The sequence below is a fragment of the Zerene cesonia genome, chromosome 11 (assembly GCF_012273895.1).
Source record: "Zerene cesonia ecotype Mississippi chromosome 11, Zerene_cesonia_1.1, whole genome shotgun sequence".
NCBI classification, from domain to species: Eukaryota; Metazoa; Arthropoda; class Insecta; order Lepidoptera; family Pieridae; genus Zerene; species Zerene cesonia.
In genome coordinates, this window is record NC_052112.1 from 5522692 (window position 1) to 5545532 (window position 22841).

At 32.7% G+C, this 22841-nt stretch overlaps 5 protein-coding genes across 5 annotated transcripts; 3 read left to right on the forward strand and 2 right to left on the reverse strand.

Annotated features, from left to right (window-relative positions):
* The first annotated feature begins 939 nt into the window (after positions 1 to 939).
* LOC119830031 lies at positions 940 to 12756 on the forward strand. Its single transcript, XM_038352852.1, has 18 exons — positions 940 to 1083; positions 1442 to 1699; positions 4951 to 5082; positions 6364 to 6560; positions 6665 to 6806; positions 6889 to 6982; positions 7068 to 7247; positions 7329 to 7493; positions 7577 to 7742; positions 7829 to 7975; positions 8051 to 8269; positions 8340 to 8577; positions 8686 to 8823; positions 8908 to 9027; positions 9111 to 9312; positions 9597 to 9848; positions 10508 to 10696; positions 10779 to 12756. The coding sequence occupies exons 3-18, from the start codon at positions 4952 to 4954 to the stop codon at positions 10947 to 10949; spliced, it is 2751 nt and encodes a 916-aa protein (XP_038208780.1). The 5' UTR covers positions 940 to 1083; positions 1442 to 1699; position 4951; the 3' UTR covers positions 10950 to 12756.
* Positions 2728 to 4469, reverse strand: LOC119830030 (GTP:AMP phosphotransferase AK3, mitochondrial-like). Its single transcript, XM_038352851.1, has one exon. It carries the CDS (start codon positions 4377 to 4379, stop codon positions 3717 to 3719), a length of 663 nt encoding a protein of 220 aa, XP_038208779.1. The 5' UTR covers positions 4380 to 4469; the 3' UTR covers positions 2728 to 3716.
* Positions 12578 to 16152, reverse strand: LOC119830028 (COP9 signalosome complex subunit 6-like). The gene is made up of 6 exons (XM_038352850.1): positions 15592 to 16152; positions 15391 to 15522; positions 15114 to 15265; positions 14709 to 14874; positions 14089 to 14282; positions 12578 to 13256 (listed from the first exon to the last, which is right to left on the reverse strand). The coding sequence occupies exons 1-6, from the start codon at positions 15833 to 15835 to the stop codon at positions 13116 to 13118; spliced, it is 1029 nt and encodes a 342-aa protein (XP_038208778.1). The 5' UTR covers positions 15836 to 16152; the 3' UTR covers positions 12578 to 13115.
* Positions 16153 to 16618: 466 nt separating this feature from the next.
* Positions 16619 to 22400, forward strand: LOC119830142 (GPALPP motifs-containing protein 1-like). Its single transcript, XM_038353036.1, has 6 exons — positions 16619 to 16839; positions 18019 to 19170; positions 19498 to 19816; positions 20346 to 20489; positions 21196 to 21271; positions 22239 to 22400. Exons 2-6 carry the CDS (start codon positions 18027 to 18029, stop codon positions 22389 to 22391), a joined length of 1836 nt encoding a protein of 611 aa, XP_038208964.1. The 5' UTR covers positions 16619 to 16839; positions 18019 to 18026; the 3' UTR covers positions 22392 to 22400.
* LOC119830143 (phosphatidate cytidylyltransferase, mitochondrial-like) lies at positions 16846 to 17969 on the forward strand. Its single transcript, XM_038353037.1, has one exon. The coding sequence runs from the start codon at positions 16901 to 16903 to the stop codon at positions 17909 to 17911; it is 1011 nt and encodes a 336-aa protein (XP_038208965.1). The 5' UTR covers positions 16846 to 16900; the 3' UTR covers positions 17912 to 17969.
* Positions 22401 to 22841: the final 441 nt, after the last annotated feature.

Below are 22841 nucleotides of genomic sequence, written 5' to 3' on the forward strand. Positions count from 1 at the left end.
ATACCATACACCCTTAGAAGATCGGTGTGAAATAGTAGAACTCGAATACTACTACTGTGCTTCATGCAAGGAAGAGCCGGAGGCACATTTTCTTTTCCTCACCCTCCCCAGCCTATTTCTTTATTCCCGTCGTCAATCCTTTTAGTATCCCTTATCCCTGTAAGGCGGGCAACGCATTTCAAGACGTCTTTCTTACCTCAAATATATAGCGTATACGCTTACAAACCATCAGCTCTGTGCCCTCTCCCGCATAAAAAAGTGTGTATTAATTTTCAAAAACACAAATAAAATTAGCTAATTCAATGTAAACAAAGTAAGGCAGAAAATCCGACAACTGATTTTTTTTTTATAATATTACTTACTCCGCCCAAACCCGCCCAAAATTACTCCATAGGGCGGCAACAAAATTCATAGGGCGTCTTGAATACTAGGATAACAGAAAAAGTAAGGATCATTTCCAATTCTGATAAAGCATATACATTACTACTACATATTATATCGTACAATAAATGTCTACAGAGCATGCGTGAATATCTTTAGCCATAACTACACGTTTATAGGATTTTTTAATGAATTCATTGTACCTATGATTTAAAACTATTTAAATCATAAGTACAATGCTTGTAGTGATGATGATGATAATAGTTTTAAATCATAGGTTATCAATCGTTTTGTTTCATTCTTCCAGTAGATTTAAAATTAAATCTTTCAGTAGATACCACAATTGAAATACATATCAAGTTTCGAATTACGTATTAATTTTTGTAAAATCAACTTGATATTCCTCAACAAATTTTTCCTCTGCGTACTACGCGTTACATACAGAAGTGAAGGTTTTAATTATCATCGCTGACGTCATGAAACTGTATATTATATTCTACATCGAGCACATTTCACAACGAGATGGGGATGGGGTATTGAGGTTTGGGAGTACAGCGTAGGTCATGACGCGGCGCCAATGACGTCACTTCGCGGGTGGAGGGTGCGACAACCTACTGGGGTAGCTGCCCCCCAGTGAAAGTCGGCGTCAGTACGGTTTTAGACGAGATTCAGACTGCACGTTATAACACTAAAAGAATCTACGTACGTTCAGTATATAACCTTAAAACTTTATGCTACTACAATTTTCGCAGTTCACCCACGGTTTAACCCTCTACATTCGGTTTAACTGAAAATTAATGTGTTTTTTCGTATTAAAATGTCAGATTTCCTATTTTTTTATCGAAATAGGTTGTTTAAGTGTTGTTGTGTCTAATAAATTTATGCGTAGAAATACAAAACGTTTTAGTAGTAGGTACCTACTTTGCAAGTTAGATAAACTGAATTGCTGAAAAGTATTTAGCTTCTTTTAACACAAAAATTCCTTGAAATGATTAAATTAAACTGTACCTACAAGTACAGCTCCTGTTATCCATGAATTTTATTTACAATCTAATTTCAGTGGCGATGCACGAAAGCTGCTAAAAATAGCCGGGGTTCGCGCGCTCACGTCGCCCGCAACCGGCACCCATTTTTACTACCCATACTATTTCTGTCTAAAAAGTATTAACAATTTGTATGAAAACAAATTACATGGACTCCTTCCCAGACAATGAAAAAAGTTCGCAAAAAACGAATAGTCGCAAAGCGACAGTGAATCTAGTGTTGTTTTAGTGCTTTCTTCGTCTGTACTTCTTCATTAACAGGGAATACATGTAAAGTAAGTAAACATTTATTTTCAACGCTTGCGAATTACTGATAATGCAGAATTATTATCATTTCTCCTTGACATACTTCCCTTTTTGGTTTGGAGTAGTGATCTCAAAGTGTCAATGGCCACTGACGTGAGAGTCACAAATAGTCCAGTGAACCATGTCCTAGATAATTTAACACTAGTTGAAGAAATTAAAGAATAATGTCTTAGCTTGTACTTAAGGACCAATATAAAGGAATACTCCTCACAAGTGATGAACAAAAAAAAATGTAGAAGACATATTACTTTACTTAATAGTTGAATGATCATATAAAACCCAGATACGCTTATTTTAAAAATTGACGACTCCAAAAAGGAAGGAGGTTCAAAATTCGGTTATTTTTTTTTTCCTTGTTTAATCGCTTTTCTTGTTTTAACATCTTACAAATACTATAACGACTACTACTACTATAAATGCGAAATTTTGTGAGGATGGATGTATGTGTATGTATGTTTGCTACTCTTTCACACATAAATTATTGAACCGACTGCAATGAAATTTGTTACGTAGATAGCTGGACAATTGGAATAACACATAGGCATCTTTTTATCCCGATACCTATGGGATACAGACTTACGCGGGTGAAACCGCGAGGCGCAGCTAGTATAGATGTAAATTTCACAAATTAAGATTTGTTTATAAATAGCACGTAATCTAAATAGAAACAAATTTGAATGGGATGCCTTGTATTAGAGTAACTCGTACTTTTATTTTAATGTCTAGAGTAAACTTTTTGTAGTTAGTCAATTAATAGTTATTATTTGTGGATAGTAAAACAAAGATGAGTCTTGACTAGATGCAGTTAAGACAAAGTAGAAAACTTTAAATATACTTTGTTAAATAAAACCATTGCAAAAAAGCAAAAAAGTTAGTGGTACATTATAAGTTTTATTCTATTTTTATGCCTCCCATGTTCTTTTATTTTGCTCCTTATCGATTTGATGAATAGTAAGGTATTTAGGCCAAATTATTAACCTTCTTTAATACAAAGTGCTACTTTTTTAAATATTTATTAACTCATTCAATAACAATATTATAATTTATAACAGAACAAACAATAATTATGCAATATAGTAACTTTGTTCTAATATTTTACAAATGATCTAAGTGAATAACAATTATACTGACCACAGGTCATTATGAAAATAAAAGTCATATTGGATATTTTATAACTCTTACAATACGGTTTTTAATTATATTTTAAATAATTAACAAGTGATACTAATTATTCCTATAAGGCACAGATGTGAATTCTCATAAGTTGTTTTAACTTTGGAATTATGAACCAGCTTCATGTAACAATAGTATTAAAAAATACAATTTATTATGCAACCTTCATTAACACTTCACTACCTTTCTTAGCGAACAAATATTAGATATGTCTCAGTAAACATTTTTATTTTCAATTTTCTATTAATAAATACTTAAAATTAAATAACAAACATATTCGATATACCATAGGTACCTTGAAATATACCAAGGTGCAGGCAATAGTTTATAAAATAAGTGAAGGTTTAACAATAAACAGGAACAGGAATTTAAAATCACACATGAGCATGGCCTGGAAGTGGTGTGTGGTTTATGAACCCTAAAGACAATCTTGTTTATAATAAAGCAAAAAGATTATTGTATGTACTATTGGTTGGTTCACTTTCATTGCACCCTTCTCCCGAAAGTAAAATCTTACTAAATCTATACAGATAAATATATTACTGTAATCATAATATAAAGTCAAAATTTGTGCTACCAAACAAAAGCTGAAATATTAATAAAATGACTAGGATCTAATTATTATCAGTAAGTACACTTATATTTGATACTTAAGTTTGACTTATTTGTTATACTTATTGGAAGACATTAATTGAATACATAAATAACAAAGTAAAAGTTCTAAAAATTATTGAAAAATATTTCATGGCTCATATTCATTTAAAAGAACATTATAACATTGTCAGTCATTTCTTGTGCAAATTATCGCTTTTATCACTGTTTTACTAGTGGATCTAAATATTCAACTATCATAGGCCATATTTCATCTGATGTCTTACCTTCAAAATCTTTAATAATTCCTTTTGTCTTATAAAAGTCTATAACAGGTTTAGTCATATTCTCATAAATTTCCAATCGTTTCTTAACAGCATCTGGTTTGTCATCTGGCCTTTGTATCAAATCTTCTCCAGTCACATCATCTTTGCCCATCACTTTAGGTGTGTTAAAGCCGATATTGTAGACTCGACCAGATGCCAAATGAACCCATCTATTCTTAACCCTGTCAATAATCACATCAAAGGGCACAACCAGATTGAGGACTATGTCTACAGGCTGCACTTTCCATAATGCATTAGCTTGAGCCACTGTTCTCGGAAATCCATCCAGAAGCCATGACCTGTTTTCAACTTTCTTAAGTTCTGACTCCATAAATTTAATCATCACCTCATCAGGAACCAGCCGTCCATTGTCTAAGTAACCTTTAACATCTTTTCCTAGTTCAGTTTGTTTCACAATATGGTCTCGCAATTTGTCCCCGCTAGAAACATGTTCAAATCCATATTTCTTCACTATTCTGGAGGATATTGTCCCCTTTCCCGATGCAGGAGCGCCTAATATTAAAGTTTTTAATATTTTTGTTTTCAACTGCATTGTCATATGACCTTTGTCGAATTTGTACTTTGATACTGCGCGATAAATAAAAAACGACACCCTTTTAGTTCGACGCAAATATTTATCTCGTCTATTTATACTTTATCTTATCAACCAACGTAAAACTTGAATATTTTTTCGTTATAATGTATGTATGTACATGAAACATGTACCTACCTAAAATTTTACAATTTAATACACAAGTATGATACAAGTATACATTTATAAATTAGTTCTCGTTACATGGATTATTATATAATTGGAAAATCCATACTAACTTCACATATATCTGTATAAAATTTTACAAAACGGAGCTTTGCTGAACAGATTAACACCTTGTTTTGATTTTTAGTTTGGAATTTGGACTTTGACTATAATATGACAGTTGACGCTGACAGTTTTAGTAGATGTCACATTTAAATAAAATGGATGCGTTCATTCAAAATTTATTTTCGTCAAAAGTGTCTAAAATAAAATATATATAAGAGAAAGATTGTTTAGTTCGTACTATAAATCCTGAAGATTAAATAGGTTTTTGAAATTGTTAATTTAAGGACTACTGATATTTTTTTTTCAGAATGGCGCTTGTTATGTTACCCTGTGACCTTCCGTGGTGGACTTCCGTTCAACGTCACTTGAAACATTTGCTCGTAGCTTCATCCCCCGCAAAACTAACGGCCAGTATGCTCAAGATTCACGATATGTGCAAGTTGGTATATTTTATGTATTATTACTACTATTAACATTATAAATCCAAATGTAGATAACTCTGTCTGTTTGTCCCTCACGTCTACTACTCGTTTTTCTTAATTAAGTCTTTTCGACAGTATAGCGGGGTGTGGGCCACATCAGAAAACGATGGTTCTCCTTTTTTATCAACTATCGGAAAATACAAAAAAAAGTGTAATAAATCATTAAATTTTCATTATTTATTCCCACATGTTCGCGCTCTGGCATTCGTTTTCCTTTTTGCTATTACGTTATAAGACATTCGAAGATCCGCCATCCTAGGAGAAATAACCAATTTTTTATGTTATCATCTTTCGGTCGAATAGGTGTCATAATACCTTCATTAACGTTCATACACTTAATTTTAAATCACCTTTCAATTTTAACAAATTTGATCAGAAAATGATTTTGATAAATAGTGTTTTTTTTTCATTAATGTATTTAAATTAAAAAAGCAGTGGTGGCTCAGTGGCGAGAGCCTCGGACTTCAAAAATCGATAAGTCGGGATTCGAGACCGGGCGAGCGTGCAGGAAATAAATAGATTTTTCAATTTATCTGCACATGTGGATAACATCGCCACTGCTTAAAAACGGTGAAGGAAAACATCGTGAGGAAACCGGCATGTCCAAGAATCAAAAAGTTCGACGACATGTGACATCTGGCAACCCGCACTTGGCCAGCGTGGTGGATTATGGCCTGAACCCTCATAGGAGGCCTGTGTCCCAGCAGTGGGAACATATATGGGCTGATGATGATGTATTTAAATTCAGTTATTTAATACACGATCTACTATGTATTTCAATTGTTTGAATCATAATTATGGTTGATTTGTACTATATGTTTGTAAATACAAGATCTTCTTTTTATTCTAAATGGTTTGAATCATAATTATTGTTCAATAATGATGATTGATTGATATGATTCCAGACATGTAAATGCTACATGATCTTGGTAGAGTTATCGTAACTATTGACAAATATTTAGTCGTCTATTATAATATCAGTTACTCAGTCACCTGAATACAAAAACTCACAAGTGTAGGACGACAAACCCCCCTTTTTTTCCAAATAACGTTCGCTCGCATTCACACCAATACGAAAGAACATAAGTGTAGAACAACATTTGGATTGTTTTCCATACATAAGCGCAAACTCTCATACACCATACGAAGTATGTATGTTCAATAGTCGTTCAACTACTAAGCTCGATAGCTAGTTGTAGCGGCTTAAAATTTAATGAAGTTATCATTATATTTTACAGCATTGGAATAGATCCTGATGACGACATCAAAGATCCCGACCTTTTAAAATGTTTGGAGCAATTTTTAGATCAAGAATTGGATGATGAGGAACGCAGGAATTTTTTGGATAACACAATAAGAATTATGGTGAATAGAGCACTGCATCTTAAGAAGTGGCGTCCACCGAAAGGACTTATGTTTAGTCTACAACAACAAAGTACGTTCCGATTATATACTTTCAGATTAAAATTTTCATAGTATGTTGCCTATACGCGTATACGTAAAAGACGATAAATTCAAATTTCTGTATTATAATTTCAGGTGATGTTACAGAGCTCGATTATAATTTTCTGTCCTCTCTTATCGCTCACGCCTTTTTTTCAACGTTTCCGAAAAGAACGCTCAAAACACATCCAACGTTACAAGACTTCAATTTTACGCATTTTTTTAAGAATTTACACAGGTACGATTTTTAAAAGGTACGGTTAATTGCGTGCTAAGAACAAATATTCAAATGATTGTGTAATTAATTCACTGCATTGCAGAAAATCTCAACGGAGTAAATTAAAAAGCCTATTACACTATTTTGAATGGCTCGATAAAAATTCCAATGAGGGGTCTATTAAACTAAGTAGACAGGTAAAGTTGGTATTTTCTTTTTTAATAAAATTTCAATAACTATGTAATGTTTAGTAAAATGTTATGTTAATATTTGAATTTTCAGGTAATGACTTCAAAACAGTGGTTAACTATAGAAGACTGGTTGGAGTGCACGCTTCCATTATGCAAGCTCATGATAAGACATGAAGGTAGACCTGAGAGATGTGAAAGCGACGATGCGATCAGAATATGCTTTGCTTCCAGCAGAATAGGCGGAGATGTGCTCGTGGATGGTGAATCCCAGGTTAATAATTATTTGAACTATACATTTATTTTTTACGTAATTATAGAACATACAAAGAATAATTTTTATTAATAATTTCAGGAATCATTATCGATGTTCATGATGCCTGAACTCCTGCCAGCGATGCTGTCCGTAGAAGCGTTAGAAGACAACGAAGTTTTAAAAATAGAGGGTGTTAGAATGTTTAGTCGTATAAGTGACAAAAAGTCAAAATCTAACGTAGAATTACTTAATAAACCCAAAACGGTAAAATTTTATAAATCGCCTGAATAAATATTCATCTGTGTATATCATACACAGGTAAATATTTCATTCAGTTATTATTTTAGGTAACTGTCTGTTTAATGGACGCAGAAGATTATAGTGCTCTTCCTTTAGGACAATGGGAAGAAGACAACGTTTTAAGAGAATTGAATAAAAGCCTTTTAGCCTTTCAACAATCTCCGACGAAGTGTCGTGACAATCAGAAACATGAACGAAGATTATCACCAATCGGTATAAGTATTTTAAATATTTTATTTAAATATCTACTCCGAAACCACAAATATAAAACTTGTATTGACATATTATTACATTTTTAGGAGAATCCTTTAGTCACACACCACCAGAAGTAGAGGCAACAGTAATGATAAAACAAGCGTCTTCCTGCAGTACAATAAATAGTATTAATAGTAGAAGTCCGTCTCCGCAAAATTACTGCGCAGCAACATTGAATCTAAACGATCCAAGTTAGTGCACTTTAAATCTACTCAAATTAACATACGATCAACATTCAGTATGTATAAATATAAATACATTTTTAGGTGTTGAATTACAAAAGAAGAAATGTTGGTTGTCTCCTGACACCGAAACATTAAACAACCGACGAGGCAGATTTATAGTGCTTGGGTCTTCAGGAGAATGTTTGCCTGTAACTAGGACTTCCGGACTTCCTACTGCTGAAACTCAGGAGGATAGCCTCTATTCGAGTTGTAACTCAAGCGATGATGAATATCACAGTGCCAACAACAGCTTTGATGATGGTAATTATTTTATTTGCTATATAATTATTTATTTAATTGTACAAATCATGTTATTATAAAAAAACCACAGGTGGAAGTGAGGATGAAGGACGAGGAGAAAGTGGCAGGCCGAATTCGTTCCAATATTCAAAGGAATTGTCCACCGAAGAGAGAAGATTAAGTTTTGCTTCCCGTCTTCGAGAAGCACTTAAAAGAGAGGCTGAAAACTCCTGCACCACCAGTACTACGGGGGATTGGTCCACCGACAGTTCTAGTTATGCAGTTGGCGTTAGTATTTCCGGCGCTGGTGTTAATGATAACGATATTAGGTGAACATTTTAACTTAAATTTATATAAATCGAAAATGGATCTTGTTACAACCATATACAACATAGATTGCAACAAAATAAAGCATTTACTTATTTTTTCAATAACAGGGTAAAACGTGGTGGCTCTGTCGGCTTTGTATTAACTGAAGAAGAAACTTTAGAAAATGGTAATAAGCCAATACGACGTTTACTATCTAGGAAAGAAACTGGCAATAGTTCTAAATACAGTTTTAGTACTGAATACACGTAAGTTCCATAGCAAAACCAGCGAACTCAAGGTGAAACAATAAATATGCGACGTAAATACTTACGGAATTTTTTCGTTTACAGATCTGAATTAGAAGAAGTTTACGAACAATTTAATCAATGGTTAAATGACCCTATTACAAATAACGAATCTGCCGAAAATAAAAACCGTGAATTAGACTCGAGGGATTTAGCAGTTATTCGGTATGTTACGCAATCAATCTGAAACATGTTCACATACATAACTCTTATTGCAAAAACGATAAACTAGAATATTTATTTACTAGGTTTGCTGGATCACTACTGAAGCGAACGCTAAGTGAATCAATGGCGAGTGGTGCTGCTGGAGTAGGAGCTGCAGGAGCTGAAGCAGCGGAATTATACGGAAGAGACACTCGGGAAAGGATAGCCCCTCGGAGACTAGCCCTGGCAGCACGATCTTTGTCACTAGAGCTGGCGCGACATCGACATCGTCTTGCTGCACATTTGGTAATATCTTCTTTTATCATCTCATATATAAGCACGTATTCTCTCTTATGGCACTAACTTGTAAACTAATTTGTAGTCAAATAGTTATCTTAAAGCAATGTACATATGTGCTTGCTTCTCTATGTTAAACTAGGAATCTGAATGCTTTAATGTATATATAGTGTCGACGTTTTAGACACGGTATTTACGTGAAACGCTTACGTATCACTTTGGTCACTAGACAAATGACCTGTACCTATCTCTATCACAACCATCGAATTTGATAGATTCTGATATTTTGACAGAGACGTAAAGTAAAAGAATCGATACCAGAGGAGATAATACAGAATAAGGAAATGGAAAATGCAATTACACAGACAGACTTAAATAGTAATTGCTCAAGATCTTTTAGTTCCTCAACAGAGACGACTGCTACTCAAATATCAAATCCTAGTGTTAGAAAGAAAAAACTCAATTGGGTAGTAAACATGATTGTCGAAACAATAGAAGAAACAGTCGAATGTGAACCTGTTACGATTAAAATAAAGAAACCGAAGGTCAGACTTGCTAGTGTCTGTCGCTAATTAATTCTTAAATTTATTTTAAACACTACCTACTAACGCATTGTTGACGTAACATTAAAACTGCACATAGCTCAGAATATACGCCAGACCATTTCACATTTACATTTTTATTAGCTAATGATAAATCAATCCACGTATTCGTAATTCATTGCAATACTATTTGATAAATTAGCAACATAAATAATGAATTGTTTACTGTATCTTACTCTTCCTATCATGAGTAGTAAAAAATTACTAATATGAAACGTCAATAAGAAAAAAATATAATAACACATTTTCTTTTCCTATCCAGTTGCGCTTCAATATATTTCAATTCAGTTGATTAGGAAAGCGCCTAACACTTCTTTCTTTCACTTCAAAATTAATTTTTATAACAATTCCTTGTGCATGAACTAAAAATTATTTTTTAACAAATCTTATCTTCTAAATGAGTAATAAAGAGAAATTGAATGATTTCAAAACAATGAATTCAATTATTAGGGCACAAAAAATTGAGTGTGTTATTATGTATTGTTATCGTTAATTCACAATAAATGCGCTATGTTAAACCGATTTTATATACTTTACCCATAAAATTTGAAAGTAGACAACTGTAAATATATTCACATAAAATAAATTTACGTACATTTTAGTTGAACGAGTTGGCTAACAAAATAGTATCCGGTGGATCATGCAAGCCGGTAGCGACTGGGAACTGGGGGTGTGGGCGGCGACAGCGCGGCCATCCCCAGTTGAAGCTGTTGCTACAATGGATGGCGGCTAGCGTCGCAGGAGTTCCCGCAGTTTTCTATTACACCTTTGGAAATGAGAAATTGTTTAAGGTAAACAGCATATTTATTATGAAAATCTAGGATGCACTATAATCAAATATCTCATATTTAATACGATGTCTTTACTTCCCAGCTGGATACATTAGTTAGGGTGCTAGTCGACCGGAAGTGGACAGTTGGACAACTTGCCCGGGCCGTCCTCAAATTTTCGCGGCAATTTCTCCATGAACATCATGTAATACCGGACAACCATACACTTTTTGACGAACTTATTGGTATTGAAAAGATACCGGATGATTTCTAAAGATGTTTATAAAAATATTTATCGCCTCAAATTAATCACATTAAGACACAAAACAGCCATATTTAGATAAATAATAATTTTTGATGTGTTTGCATGTAAAATATAAAATAAATTAATTATTTCATTTAAATTTAATGCGATTTATATGTATGATATTATGGTAAATATTGTAGTATGAATTAAAAAGAAATATTTAAAAAAAAGTTCTGTTACCGCAACGTGCGTAAACCTACAGTACCTACTGTGTCAAGTATTTAATACCTATTTAATAAATTGTGAAGTAGAAAAGCGATAGTACATTTATGGAAATGCATAATGTGGTAATTCCATGTCAATATTTTGGATTTATCTGTTTATGGTTTCGATGCATTTATGAATATTAACGCCATTACACCAATACATATAATTTAATAATAAATATTGGTTTTTGCAAACATAAATTAAAGGTACATGATATTAAACTATTGCATATTGTTAGCGTGTTCGTGCAAGTTATAGATAATAATACTTGTACTTATACTCGGAAGCAATATTAAGTTTACCTCAAACTTAAGATATTTTTATACAAATAATAAATAGGTATATGAACTTAAATGATAGTACATACATATGTAAAATATCGTCATTGCAGTGCACGATAAATACTTTTGTAGCACATTTATAAGGAATTTAAAGTCCTAACTGTTTATCGCAATTATTGAAAAATAATTGAACAACAGTTGTTAATCTGTAATACTTACCAAATTAAAGTTTGCGTGCACAGGTTTTTTAAATAAACAAGGTAAACCGAGGAACGATAATTATGTATACAAATGTACAGACTTCATATAAGGTCTTCCATAGCATGGTTCTCAATGTGTCCAAACTTTAATAATTTTATGTAATCATTTGTAATACAATGCAGAATAAATCAATGCATATAAACATTTTTATTTAACCCAGTTCCTTTATTATTATCTGATATCACTACTCAATGTATACATTTAAATTCAACACTGTACTCTTACCTCGATTGCACTTCCAATGTTATGTACCAAATATATAAAACTTTATAAGCATTATATTAATTGGAATTTAAACTTACCACTTCATAACATTTAAAGCTTTTCAAGCCAAGTGGATTTCATCCTGTAAAGAGCAGGTGCATTTTTTTCACATTTTTTTGGATAGAAATTCTAAACGATTCTTAGATGCTAAAAATAAAGTTAAAACAAGACCAATTTTCATATTTTACACCTTTTACGTTACTATTTTTGTACTGGTGGCCTATCATGACATCTTAGAGCAGGAGTAACTCCAATAATACCTGTATTAGCTCAATTCTTAATTTGCAATAATTTTGTTGCCTTTTTTATTCGATACTTCATAATATGATAAACCACTATCGTTTTTGGGAACGCAATATTACTACATTAAAATTATAAATTAGTTTACTAAGGCAATTGTGTACACAGTTACTGAATAATTAGTAATAATAAAGTTTTTTTTTTTACTTTTTTTGAATAAGCTATTAAAATCAAAAATACACAAAAATGGTTTCTCTTTAAAAAACGTGCATATGAGGATAAAAATAAAACAATGATAAGTATATTCAATGTTTATTAGATATGAAATGAAACTAAATTTAATTGATTGCAGTTGTTTTATCATTCGGATTTAGTTTTATCTGAGAAGAAACAATACTATGTTTAAAATTAATGTAACATTCATTGGATGTAAGTTACTTGCAATGGACACGTTTTAAGTATAGACGTTAATAATCTTGTATGATCGATATTATATAAAAATAAAAGAAATTGAAAAAAAACAAAAAAGACTTCATGTACTCTTTTTTATTTTTTGTCACATAATTGGTAACCGCAAAGATTTTTGAAAGCTTTTACTGATATATTCTCATACAGAATTCCAATATACCTTCGATGTAAACTTTTTCTACTAGTACAATCTTCACACCTAGTGATCTTTACGTGGTATGAATGTGTTGCAATCTTAAAAAAAAATCATAAATTTTATTTTCTACACCAACACAGTACAACTTCTGAGCACAGTAAGTTATTACTTTGACCACTATAAAAATCAATACAGTGTGTCATATTTGCGAAAACCTATAAAATTAAACACAGCCTATCTATATATACAAGAAACAGTAAGTTATTAGCGTCCACCCTAAAAAAAGAGCCCTCGCATGCGGCGTCCCATGCCCTGTCTGTCGTACATTACGTTGAACCTGTTCACCAGCTGGTTGATCGCATTACAGCCCTTCGTTATTGTACCCAAGTAAGTCATGAGCGCCACATCATTGCATTGCTAAAAATAAATACATTATTATAGTACCACAAATATGACAAAAACCAATAATAGAGGTAATAATCGCAAAATGAAGTATCACTACATAGTAAATGAAGTCGTCTTCTCTGTTCCTATGTGCCTATGTATGCTAAAATCTAAAACTACGCATCAGATTTTGATGGGATTTTTTTTAATAGATAGAGTGATTCAAGAGGAAGGTTTATATGTATAAAAACTACTCCGAATTTAACACGTGTGAAGCCGCGGGCAAAGGCTAGTAAAGTATTTTTAAATAATTTATTAAATTAATTCAAATATTTTTTTAAATAAGTTAATTTGCTATATGCCTATGCCTATGGTCTGCTTGTCAGTCATATTTATTGGTTGAAATAATTAAAATTATAGGAGCCAACAGCTACAGCATAATCGACTATATTAAATGCGTGTCTTGAACAAGTTTGAACAAATTTGTGTAAGTCTTAATATCTCTCTGAATTAAACTAGACAAGGCACAGGAATGCTATTGAATATCCTGTGTACACAACACACAAGTAAATGTGTAGCTACCTATGAAACAGTAAATATATTTATAATATGAAATAACCATAATCAAAGGATATGTCATAATGCTACAAAATATACTAGCAACACTCATGGACACAATATATCTTATTGACATACTGCATATGAATATAGCATAATATGTAGGATGTCAATAAGATAAGCAATAAGACCACTCAATGATTAAATGTATTTTTAAGTTAAGTTAAATTATTACATTTTCAAAGCAAAAAAGCATTAATAAATAAATGAATGCTGTGGGTGTACTTCTCGTCTTATGTACACTTACGTTATAAAAGTGCGTCCTGAACTGCTGCGAGGTAAGCAAAGGCAGACGATTGGAGAGCGCCCTCGCCTCCCGTAGCAGTGCGGGGCGGGGCGGCAGTGTGCCGTCGCGGATCGCACGCACCGTCGCCAGCACTGCACGCACACGAGAGACTAACATCTTTATAGCCGACCTCTGCGCTGTCAAGTGTTCCGCAACTGTAATTTTAAATAAACATTTTGTTATTTATTAAATACGGAAACAACTTAAATTGTAAATTAATTTACTAAATAATGAAGTATTAGAATAAAATCAGATGTAGCATTTAGCTTAGTTTGTGATTAGTATGTGTCTATTTAGAATGATGATAATTTTAAGTGTGAAATTTAAGCAATAATATATAAGGGCTTCAAGTCTACAAACCAACAAAACTAACCAAGTTAAAGATTAGACATGTTTGAAATAATCTCTCAAGACACATTGTTTCTAATTACCCACACCATGTGTTTTATTGAATGCACATTTAATAATTAATTTTTAATTTATTATTATATGATCATTATTCTCTATGGAATAGTGTTATCATTCAAATTCTTTTAATTCAATAATCATTATATATTTAAATATTTCACTATGTTATTTACCTAAACTGTTGAAAGCTGCTTCTCCTGATGATACTCTTGCAACATGGTCAACTCCAATCCTCTCAGCTTCTTCCGCAGCTAAAGTATATGTCAGGGGTGCAAGAAGCATTGTTGCTCTACCATTGACAACATCAATTACTGATTCATAAAGGACCACTGGTAATTGCTGTAAATAAATAAAAAATAATGTATGCACTACTACTAAATCTCTTTTGTGCAGATAATTAATTTTGTAGTAAAAGTACATTATTATATATAATTAGTAGCCAAATAAGTACAGGATAATTTATTAAAGCTGTTATTTGGTTACCTGTTTCAGAGCAATATTCAGTAACAGGTAACCATGGACACATACATTATATGCAGTTTCACTGAACAACAATTGAAGTGTGTTTACAAGCTTACATCTCCATTTCTCCCAGCAGGATTAAGCATCAACATGACAGGACATTCATTTATATCACAAATCTGACGATGTACAGCAATGTCTCTCTCTGTAGGTGTTTCTCCTGTTGTGTACCATCCTAGGAAATCCATATCAGAAAATACTTGTTTAACTGAAACAAGAAATAAGAAACAATTAATGATGTGCCACAAACATTATTTTTATAACTAGTAATTCCAAAGATATAAAAAAATGGTATATTAAGCAAAAATTATAATATTTATGAGTCAAACTTACACTGTTCTTCTTTCAAATTATAATAATCTCTGTCAATAATAATATCTCCATCAAGCACACTGAATACAAGCTCAAATGAATTCATTACTTCAATATTTCGTCCTTTTTGTTTTCCTATGAGCGCTCCTACAACTGCAATTGTTGAAAAACATTTGAATTAAATGTATTTTACACGTTTTTCGCATAATCGTTAAAACTAACCTGTCTGTGGTGAGCCTTCCTGAGCCCTTAAACGAGTCCAGTGCTCTGATACATTCATAATAACTAATGGATGCAAAGATACTGTAACAGAGCCAGATGTAGCAGTAGTGACCACAACGCTTTTGTTTGTTCCCGGTGGAGGAGCAGCTGGTGAGGTAGGGTTAGGAACGTCCACCGAAGGTCCTGACGATGCACTTTCCACTTCTACCTCCATTTCAAAATCGATCCTATCTGCACTAGACATTCTTTATATGCTTTACTTTTCTATTTACTCAAAGGTCAAATGAATTATCCTGAATATTTTAATAGCATAAAGTTCGTTTATAAAGAACCGCAAGTATATAAATTTTGTATTGATGCTATTATTTTGACAGTTAATTAATATGTAAGAACGATGAATGCCGCTTTATAAATATTATTTATATTTTTTTCTTATAAGCAGTAAATATTAACGTGTTCTTTTCCAAATTTGCTTGAAAATCCTTATCAAAGAATATAAACGTAAAACTAGGAAATAAGAATTCGTACAGAATCAAATATTTACTGTCACACACTGACAGTCAATTGAACTTTGACATTGACGCTAAAAACTACAGTGTGAGTAACTTCCAGTATACTAATCTTCTCTACTCTATACTACTCCTTGGTAATCATTCAACTGAGGCAAATCCCTTTCCATATATAATCTTCCTTTATGCCACGCATATATTTTTATCCTTATTGCTTGCTTTAACGCTTTTATCAATGTTTAGATTCGAAGTCTATTAGAGTATTTAGAATTTCTTGTTTTTTTTCCTTTTTTGTAGGTACTTCAGAATACTAGGGAGTATCCGTTAACATAATCCATAGGTATGTGATATAGGAATAAAAATTGTCTTGTTTATGTATTACACATATAGTTATATGTCAATAGCAAAGCTTCCTACTCGAATTTGTATGGTTTATGAATATAGTCACAGATAACGAATTTGCTGCACAAAAATACTTGTAGCCTATGGATTTAAATATTTAAATGTCATAACGCGGAGGCGCATGACAAACGGACATTGATAATTGTCAAATATGAATGGCGATTGCGTGCTATTTGGCTGTAGTTGTTTGCTTCTCTAACGACAAGATTAATTTACCAACAGGAAATATTTGTTATGTGACAAACGTAGTTAATTTGTCATTTTGAAAAAGCTGCTTTAAACAATCTACAGAAGTAGCACTTGTTTTAACGACTGTTACGATATTATTTTTCACCAGGTCAGCACATTACTTTTATCTTAAGTATATATTCATTAAATAACATTATTTATCAAATAATATGGCTGCAGCTGCAACTAAAGCGTTAGGAATTGCAAAGGATATTTCACCACTGTATTACAGGATATTATCAAAGTTTCCCCAAAATTTTACCTTCTGTTTCGCGTATGGATCGGCAGTCAAACCTCAGATTGGAAACGAAAAAAGACATAACATGATTGATTTAATATATTGCGTTGATAATTCCCACCGATGGCATGGTGCAAACTTAGAAATGAATCCCACCCATTATTCATCGCTTCGTTTCCTTGGAAAAGGATTTGTTGCAAGATTTCAGGAAAATTGGGGTGCTCAAGTATATTTCAATACATTAGTGGAAGTAAAAGAGGAGAATGTCACTATAAAGTATGGTGTTGTATCACAAAAAGATTTAATAACAGATTTGTTAGATTGGAACCACTTATACCTTGCAGGACGTCTTCACAAGCCTGTGGAAATTATTAAGCAAACAAACTCTTCTCAATTGCAAAATGCACTTCAGTCAAACCTCAGATCAGCTGTTCACACAGCACTATTAATTTTGCCTGAATCATTTACTGAGTATGATTTTTATTTTGCTATTTCTAACTTGAGTTATGCTGGAGATTTTAGAATGACTTTTGGAGAAAATAAAAATAAAGTGAGAAACATAGTCCAGCCTCAGCTACTTAATTTCAGAGAACTGTATCGCCCAATATTGCAGCAGTTTCATGCCTATGTTGATTTTCCCACTGGAGAAGCACAGTGCCATCAAGATTTAAGTCCAGAGACTAAACTTCATCACCTAATGCAATTACCTATGGTTCCTCAACAGAGGATAGTAAAATTCTGGAATCATGGTGGTCCACAACAAGATATGGAAGATGTTCTAAGAGCAGTAGCTTATGACATAGACTGTGCTGTAATTTTGAGACAGATACTAAAAGATCTAGTATGGCAATCTAGTGTTCGCCAATCTCTTAAAGGCATTCCAACTGCTGGTCTTCTAAAATCTATTCGATACAGTGCTAAGAAAATAGCAAAAATGTTTTAGGTCTAGTCAGTTTATTTTATAAGAATATATATGTAGAATAAAATAGCTATCTAAGTAATATGTCTATTTTTATTTCTGTTGAATTAAATCCTTTGTTTTTTTTCTAGGAGTCAAAATGTTATCAGATGAATCAAGTAGTGATTCAGAAACAGGCAGATTCAAATGTCAAACTAACAAAGATGATGATGCAAAATCTCATAGAAGAGAAGAAAATACTAGCTCAGGAAGAAGTAGGAATATTGATGGAAGGTATAATAGAGACTTTGGTAGAAAAAGAAATGATAGGGATAGGTTTGATAGACACTCTAGAGAAAGAAATAGGTACAGTAGATATTCACCAATAAGGCGTAGACACTCAAGGGATAAAAGTAGAGAAAGAAGAAAAGAGAGTGATAGATATAGATCCAACAGGGGCTCTAGGGAACGAACTAGACCCAAAGAGCGTAGTTTGAGTAGGGATAGAAAAAGAAAATCTCGGTCCGGATCACATAAGTCCCCAGTACCAAGGAATATGAAAGATGAAATAAAAAATTTAATTACCACTACTGATAAAAAAACTGAAAAGTATGAAAGGAATGTTAAAAAAGAAAGTTCATTGTCTCCTAACCAAGTAGTAAAAAAGTCTGAAGTTCATAAACCTATCCAAGAACCATCAAAAAGAAGAAGTGACAGTCCAATACTTGTAGAAGAAGACATGAATGACTATAGTCACGATGAAGTTCAACCAGGATCATACTACAGTATGATACCAGCAGTTATCAAAGAAAAATCTGAAGAATCCACTGAAATTGATTCATCAGATGATGAAAAGCTCCGAGCAAAACTTTTAAACTTAGAAAAAGAGTTTCACAAGAGCAAAAAAAAGAAACATAAAAAAAGACACAAAAAGAAGTCAAAAACAAATAAGGAAAAGGATGATTCATGCGTTTCAGTTGAAGTGACAAGTACTACAGATATTCAAGAAGATAATATTAAGCAGAATACTCAATCAACCGAAGTATCATCTACACAAAAGAACAATCAAAAGGAAAGTAGTGAGGAAGGTGAGATATTAAGTGAAGATGATCAAGATATTGATCCAACTGATTTAAGACATAAACTCAAACGTTCAAAAAATGGGTCACAAGAAAATATGTCCCCTAAGCTAGATGCTTGTGGACCTGCCTTACCACCTCACCTACAAAAACGTTTCCACAAAAGTTCCTCTCCTAGTGAAGGTAATGTCGAGACGTCAAAGACAGAAAGGGCAAGAAACATAGGTAAGCACAGAAATAACATTATTTGTGTCTAATTAATATGTTAAGCAAAAACTTTATACCCCTCTTTATGAAAATATAACATTTGGTGCAAGAGGAATATGAAATATGGTACACTTATTGTTTAAATAATAAAAAGGATAAAAGATTAAATAATAAAGGATTTCTGAATGTTAATATTTTTTGAAAATTACGTATAAAAACTTTTTAAATCAATAAATAACACATTACACAGTTATATACATCACATAGTGCCATGCATTTGATATACACACACACACACATATTTTGTGGTTATTGTTAAATATTGTTGAAGCGTGTTTTTTCTAGGGCCGTCTATTCCAAGCGATATGCGTAAAGTATTAGCTGAGAGAAGTCCTGAAATAATAAAGGATGAGAGTTCAGAAGAAGATACTGGTATAGGTCCACTACCTACTGGTGCTGAACAAAAAATGACTGATGCACACAAGCGTCTAGAAGAAAGAGCTTATGAGTTGAAAATAAAACAGCTTGATGGACACACACTCCATGCAAAGGATACAAAATCGCGTGAGCAATGGATGCTTGAACTGCCAGAAGGAAAAACAAAATTCCTTGGTTTGGAAGCCCGGGGCTTCAGAGCAAAAGAAGGCCCTGATATGTCAGACAGGTATTTAAAAAATTATGAAAAAATAATTTTTGTTTTTGTAATTTTATAGTACTAAATGGAATAAATAATTCGAATTTCCCCCATTCTTTTGGCCAAATTTTTCAAAAAGCATTCCTGGTGGAGTTTCACAAGAAAATAGTCTCGGTCTGGCAGGACACAGAAGGCTAATCTACTCGTCCATAAAGAAAATTGATCTGTGACACAGATGTAAATCATACGCCCCATACCTGGGGAATACACGACTTCCCTTTTTTATTTCTTTTTTCATAACTTCGACGTGTATAAATCATACTTCATACTAATATTATAAATCTGAGAGTTTGTTTGGATGTTTGTCCGTCAATCACGCTGAAACTACTGAACGGATTTTGACAAAATCGTCAAATGACCTGACTAGGATACTTTATATCCCGATTAAATGTTCCCGTGGGATAAAACAGGAATCTTTATATACGAGCGGCTAGTAGTGTATAAATGGTTATAAATTATTTTGTTATTACTACTATTGATTAGTGATTATAATTCACAGATCAAGTTGGACTGACACGCCCGAAGAGAAAGCGCGAAAGGCTGCGGGTATCGCGAAAGAGGAAAACACATCTGAAGCCCTACAACGGGAGGCGAAAGAACGGAACATTTCTAGTAGAGATGAAGAACAGGAACAAGCTGTTAGGTATGCGCTTTTGCAAAATCTTCATCTTCATAGTATGAGCTATTGCAGAATCTTTATCTTGATACTTTAGGTACGACAGAAAGACATTATGGATACGTCCCGAGACTTTATCCAGTCAAAAAATTCTCTTTTCTTTTATGTCATAGCGGGCAACTGAGCTGGTGGTTCGCCTGATGGTAAACGATCACCACCGCCCATAAACATTCGCAGAGGCTCAGACCTCTGAGAATGCGCTGCCCGCTTTTAAGGAATAAGGGATAAGGAAAGGATTGATGATTGGAAAGAAGGAATGGACTGGGAAGGGCTAGGAGAAGGAAATAGGCCTTCGAGTGAAAACTACATAGAAGTAGTATCTAGACAGACAAAACATTAAAAAAAACAATTATTTTTATGTTAAAATACCAAACAAGTAATATATAAAACATGCTACAATTTTGTTTATTCACAATGAAGATCTAATTGATTCCAAAAGGTCTGTTTTTTTTAAGTCTATGAAGCTACATACATAAATATAGATTGGAGTCTGAAAATTTTACAAAAGAAAAAATCCAACATATTCTTTATACTGATTAATTACTTGTCTTCATATTTAAACAATAAATTACACTATTCTGCATGTCGCTATTGCAAAAAACGTAGGTTTTTAATAATTGTAATAGTTTGATTTCAACAAAATTAGAAATAGTTTTTATATTGATAATTTCAGAAAACACAAGAAAAAGCATAAACGGGATGAAAGCCTGTTGGAGATACACCAGAAAAAATTGAAAAAGAAGAAGAAGGTAAGTTACTGTAATTAAAAAGTTGACTTATATGATTTATAATAACTATAGCGACTATTATGACTGAACGAAGTCCATTATGCAATATGTCCTGTTTCTCCAATAATAGAACTAAATGCAAATGTTTCTGCTCCGGTCGCTTTGTGCAGACACATACAATAGAAATTATTTTGTTAAAAATGAATTTTTTCTTTATTTTGCTGAATATTGGTGTAATAGTATGTAATATAACGGGGTACTTGTTTTATTTATTTATATGAAAGAGTTTAAATCCTGGGTAATATTGGCTATAGAATATGGTTCATTTAAAAAATCTGACTACAACTACATTATGGTTTTCTTCAAAATCGACCTCGTGATTTCTTTCAGTCTTTTTTCGATATTCCTCTTATTAAATTTCTCCTGAATAAATATTAGTTCGACAAGCAAGAACTTTGAAACGCTTTTTAAAATTGTCCAGTTTGAGAAGTATAAAATTTCGCACACCTGTTATCGATTTCATTAAACAAAACATTACACGCACTACCATGATTTGCTTAAGTATACAGAACAAAATATGTATACAACAAAGAAACAACATTCGAAAATTTCAAATTCGGTCCAGTCTCGACCTTTGCTACTTCACTAGTATTTAGTAAAACATATTTGCAATATATAATTCCTATTCGTTTGTACGATTATCTACCTATACATAAAATATGTCCAGATAACCATCCTTTTCATCAACTTCAGTGCTCTTGAACGTGAACTTCACCGTGCGACTATTCTGTTTCTCATTTATATCCCATACACTGTCTTCAAGTTTCATTTTTATGACAAAATATACCCTATGTTCTTTCACATGGACTTGTACCAGATATTATTTAAATTGGTTCAATGGGTTAGATTTGTAAGCGTTACAGACATATAGCGCCGCATGTATCAGTATAAGTGTTTTCCGACTACAAGCCATTTTTTTTTCTTACAGAAAGAGAGCGAGGAAAAGAAGGAGCGTCGTCCGTTTAGCCGAGATGTAGACCTTCAAGTGAACCGCTTTGACGAAGCACAAAAAAAATCTATTATCAAGAAAGCACAAGACCTAAATTCACGGTTCTCTCAAGGCGAAGCTAAATTTTTATAACCAACAACACATAAATTCATACTCAAATTTGAATGTATGAAAAAATTTCACAAGTTTATTTGTATATTATGGTCTAAACGAGGAATTGAATCGTAGCATGATAAAATTCTTATGAAAACTTTTTACTGCCATCCACGCTTTCATAATAGCAAATAATGAAAAGATTTAACAAGTCCTTATTACAGAGCTTCTTTGTATCATTAATTAATCGATAAATTAATCGATCGTGAATGTAGCCGTAAAATTGTATAATATGGTTGTTGTTTTTCTTTTTTATTTGTCAATATAGGTTACATAATGAACACTAAATGTATAAACTATAAACATATGTCTGTGCTATAATGAAATAATTCATAGTACCCAAATAGCCCCGTTATGTGGACTTATGGCCTGTGTAAATATTTCTTTATGAACAAATGTCAAATCTTTATTAAAGATTGGTCATTTGTT

Excerpts from the sequence above, each read along its gene's own strand:
- LOC119830142 (XM_038353036.1), top strand. The coding sequence starts at position 18,027 with ATGTTATCAGATGAATCAAGTAGTGATTCAGAAACAGGCAGATTCAAA. Across the intron at positions 19,171-19,497 it reads AGAAAGGGCAAGAAACATAG|GGCCGTCTATTCCAAGCGAT; the intron begins GTAAGCACAGAA and ends TGTTTTTTCTAG. Across the intron at positions 21,272-22,238 it reads AATTGAAAAAGAAGAAGAAG|AAAGAGAGCGAGGAAAAGAA; the intron begins GTAAGTTACTGT and ends TTTTTCTTACAG.
- LOC119830143 (XM_038353037.1), top strand. The coding sequence starts at position 16,901 with ATGGCTGCAGCTGCAACTAAAGCGTTAGGAATTGCAAAGGATATTTCA.
- LOC119830028 (XM_038352850.1), bottom strand. The coding sequence starts at position 15,835 with ATGTCTAGTGCAGATAGGATCGATTTTGAAATGGAGGTAGAAGTGGAA. Across the intron at positions 14,283-14,708 it reads AGCAGCTTTCAACAGTTTAG|TTGCGGAACACTTGACAGCG; the intron begins GTAAATAACATA and ends TTAAAATTACAG. Across the intron at positions 13,257-14,088 it reads TCAGGACGCACTTTTATAAC|CAATGCAATGATGTGGCGCT; the intron begins GTAAGTGTACAT and ends ATTTATTTTTAG.
- LOC119830030 (XM_038352851.1), bottom strand. The coding sequence starts at position 4,379 with ATGACAATGCAGTTGAAAACAAAAATATTAAAAACTTTAATATTAGGC.
- LOC119830031 (XM_038352852.1), top strand. The coding sequence starts at position 4,952 with ATGGCGCTTGTTATGTTACCCTGTGACCTTCCGTGGTGGACTTCCGTT. Across the intron at positions 6,807-6,888 it reads TTTTTTAAGAATTTACACAG|AAAATCTCAACGGAGTAAAT; the intron begins GTACGATTTTTA and ends ACTGCATTGCAG. Across the intron at positions 7,494-7,576 it reads TACTTAATAAACCCAAAACG|GTAACTGTCTGTTTAATGGA; the intron begins GTAAAATTTTAT and ends TTATTATTTTAG.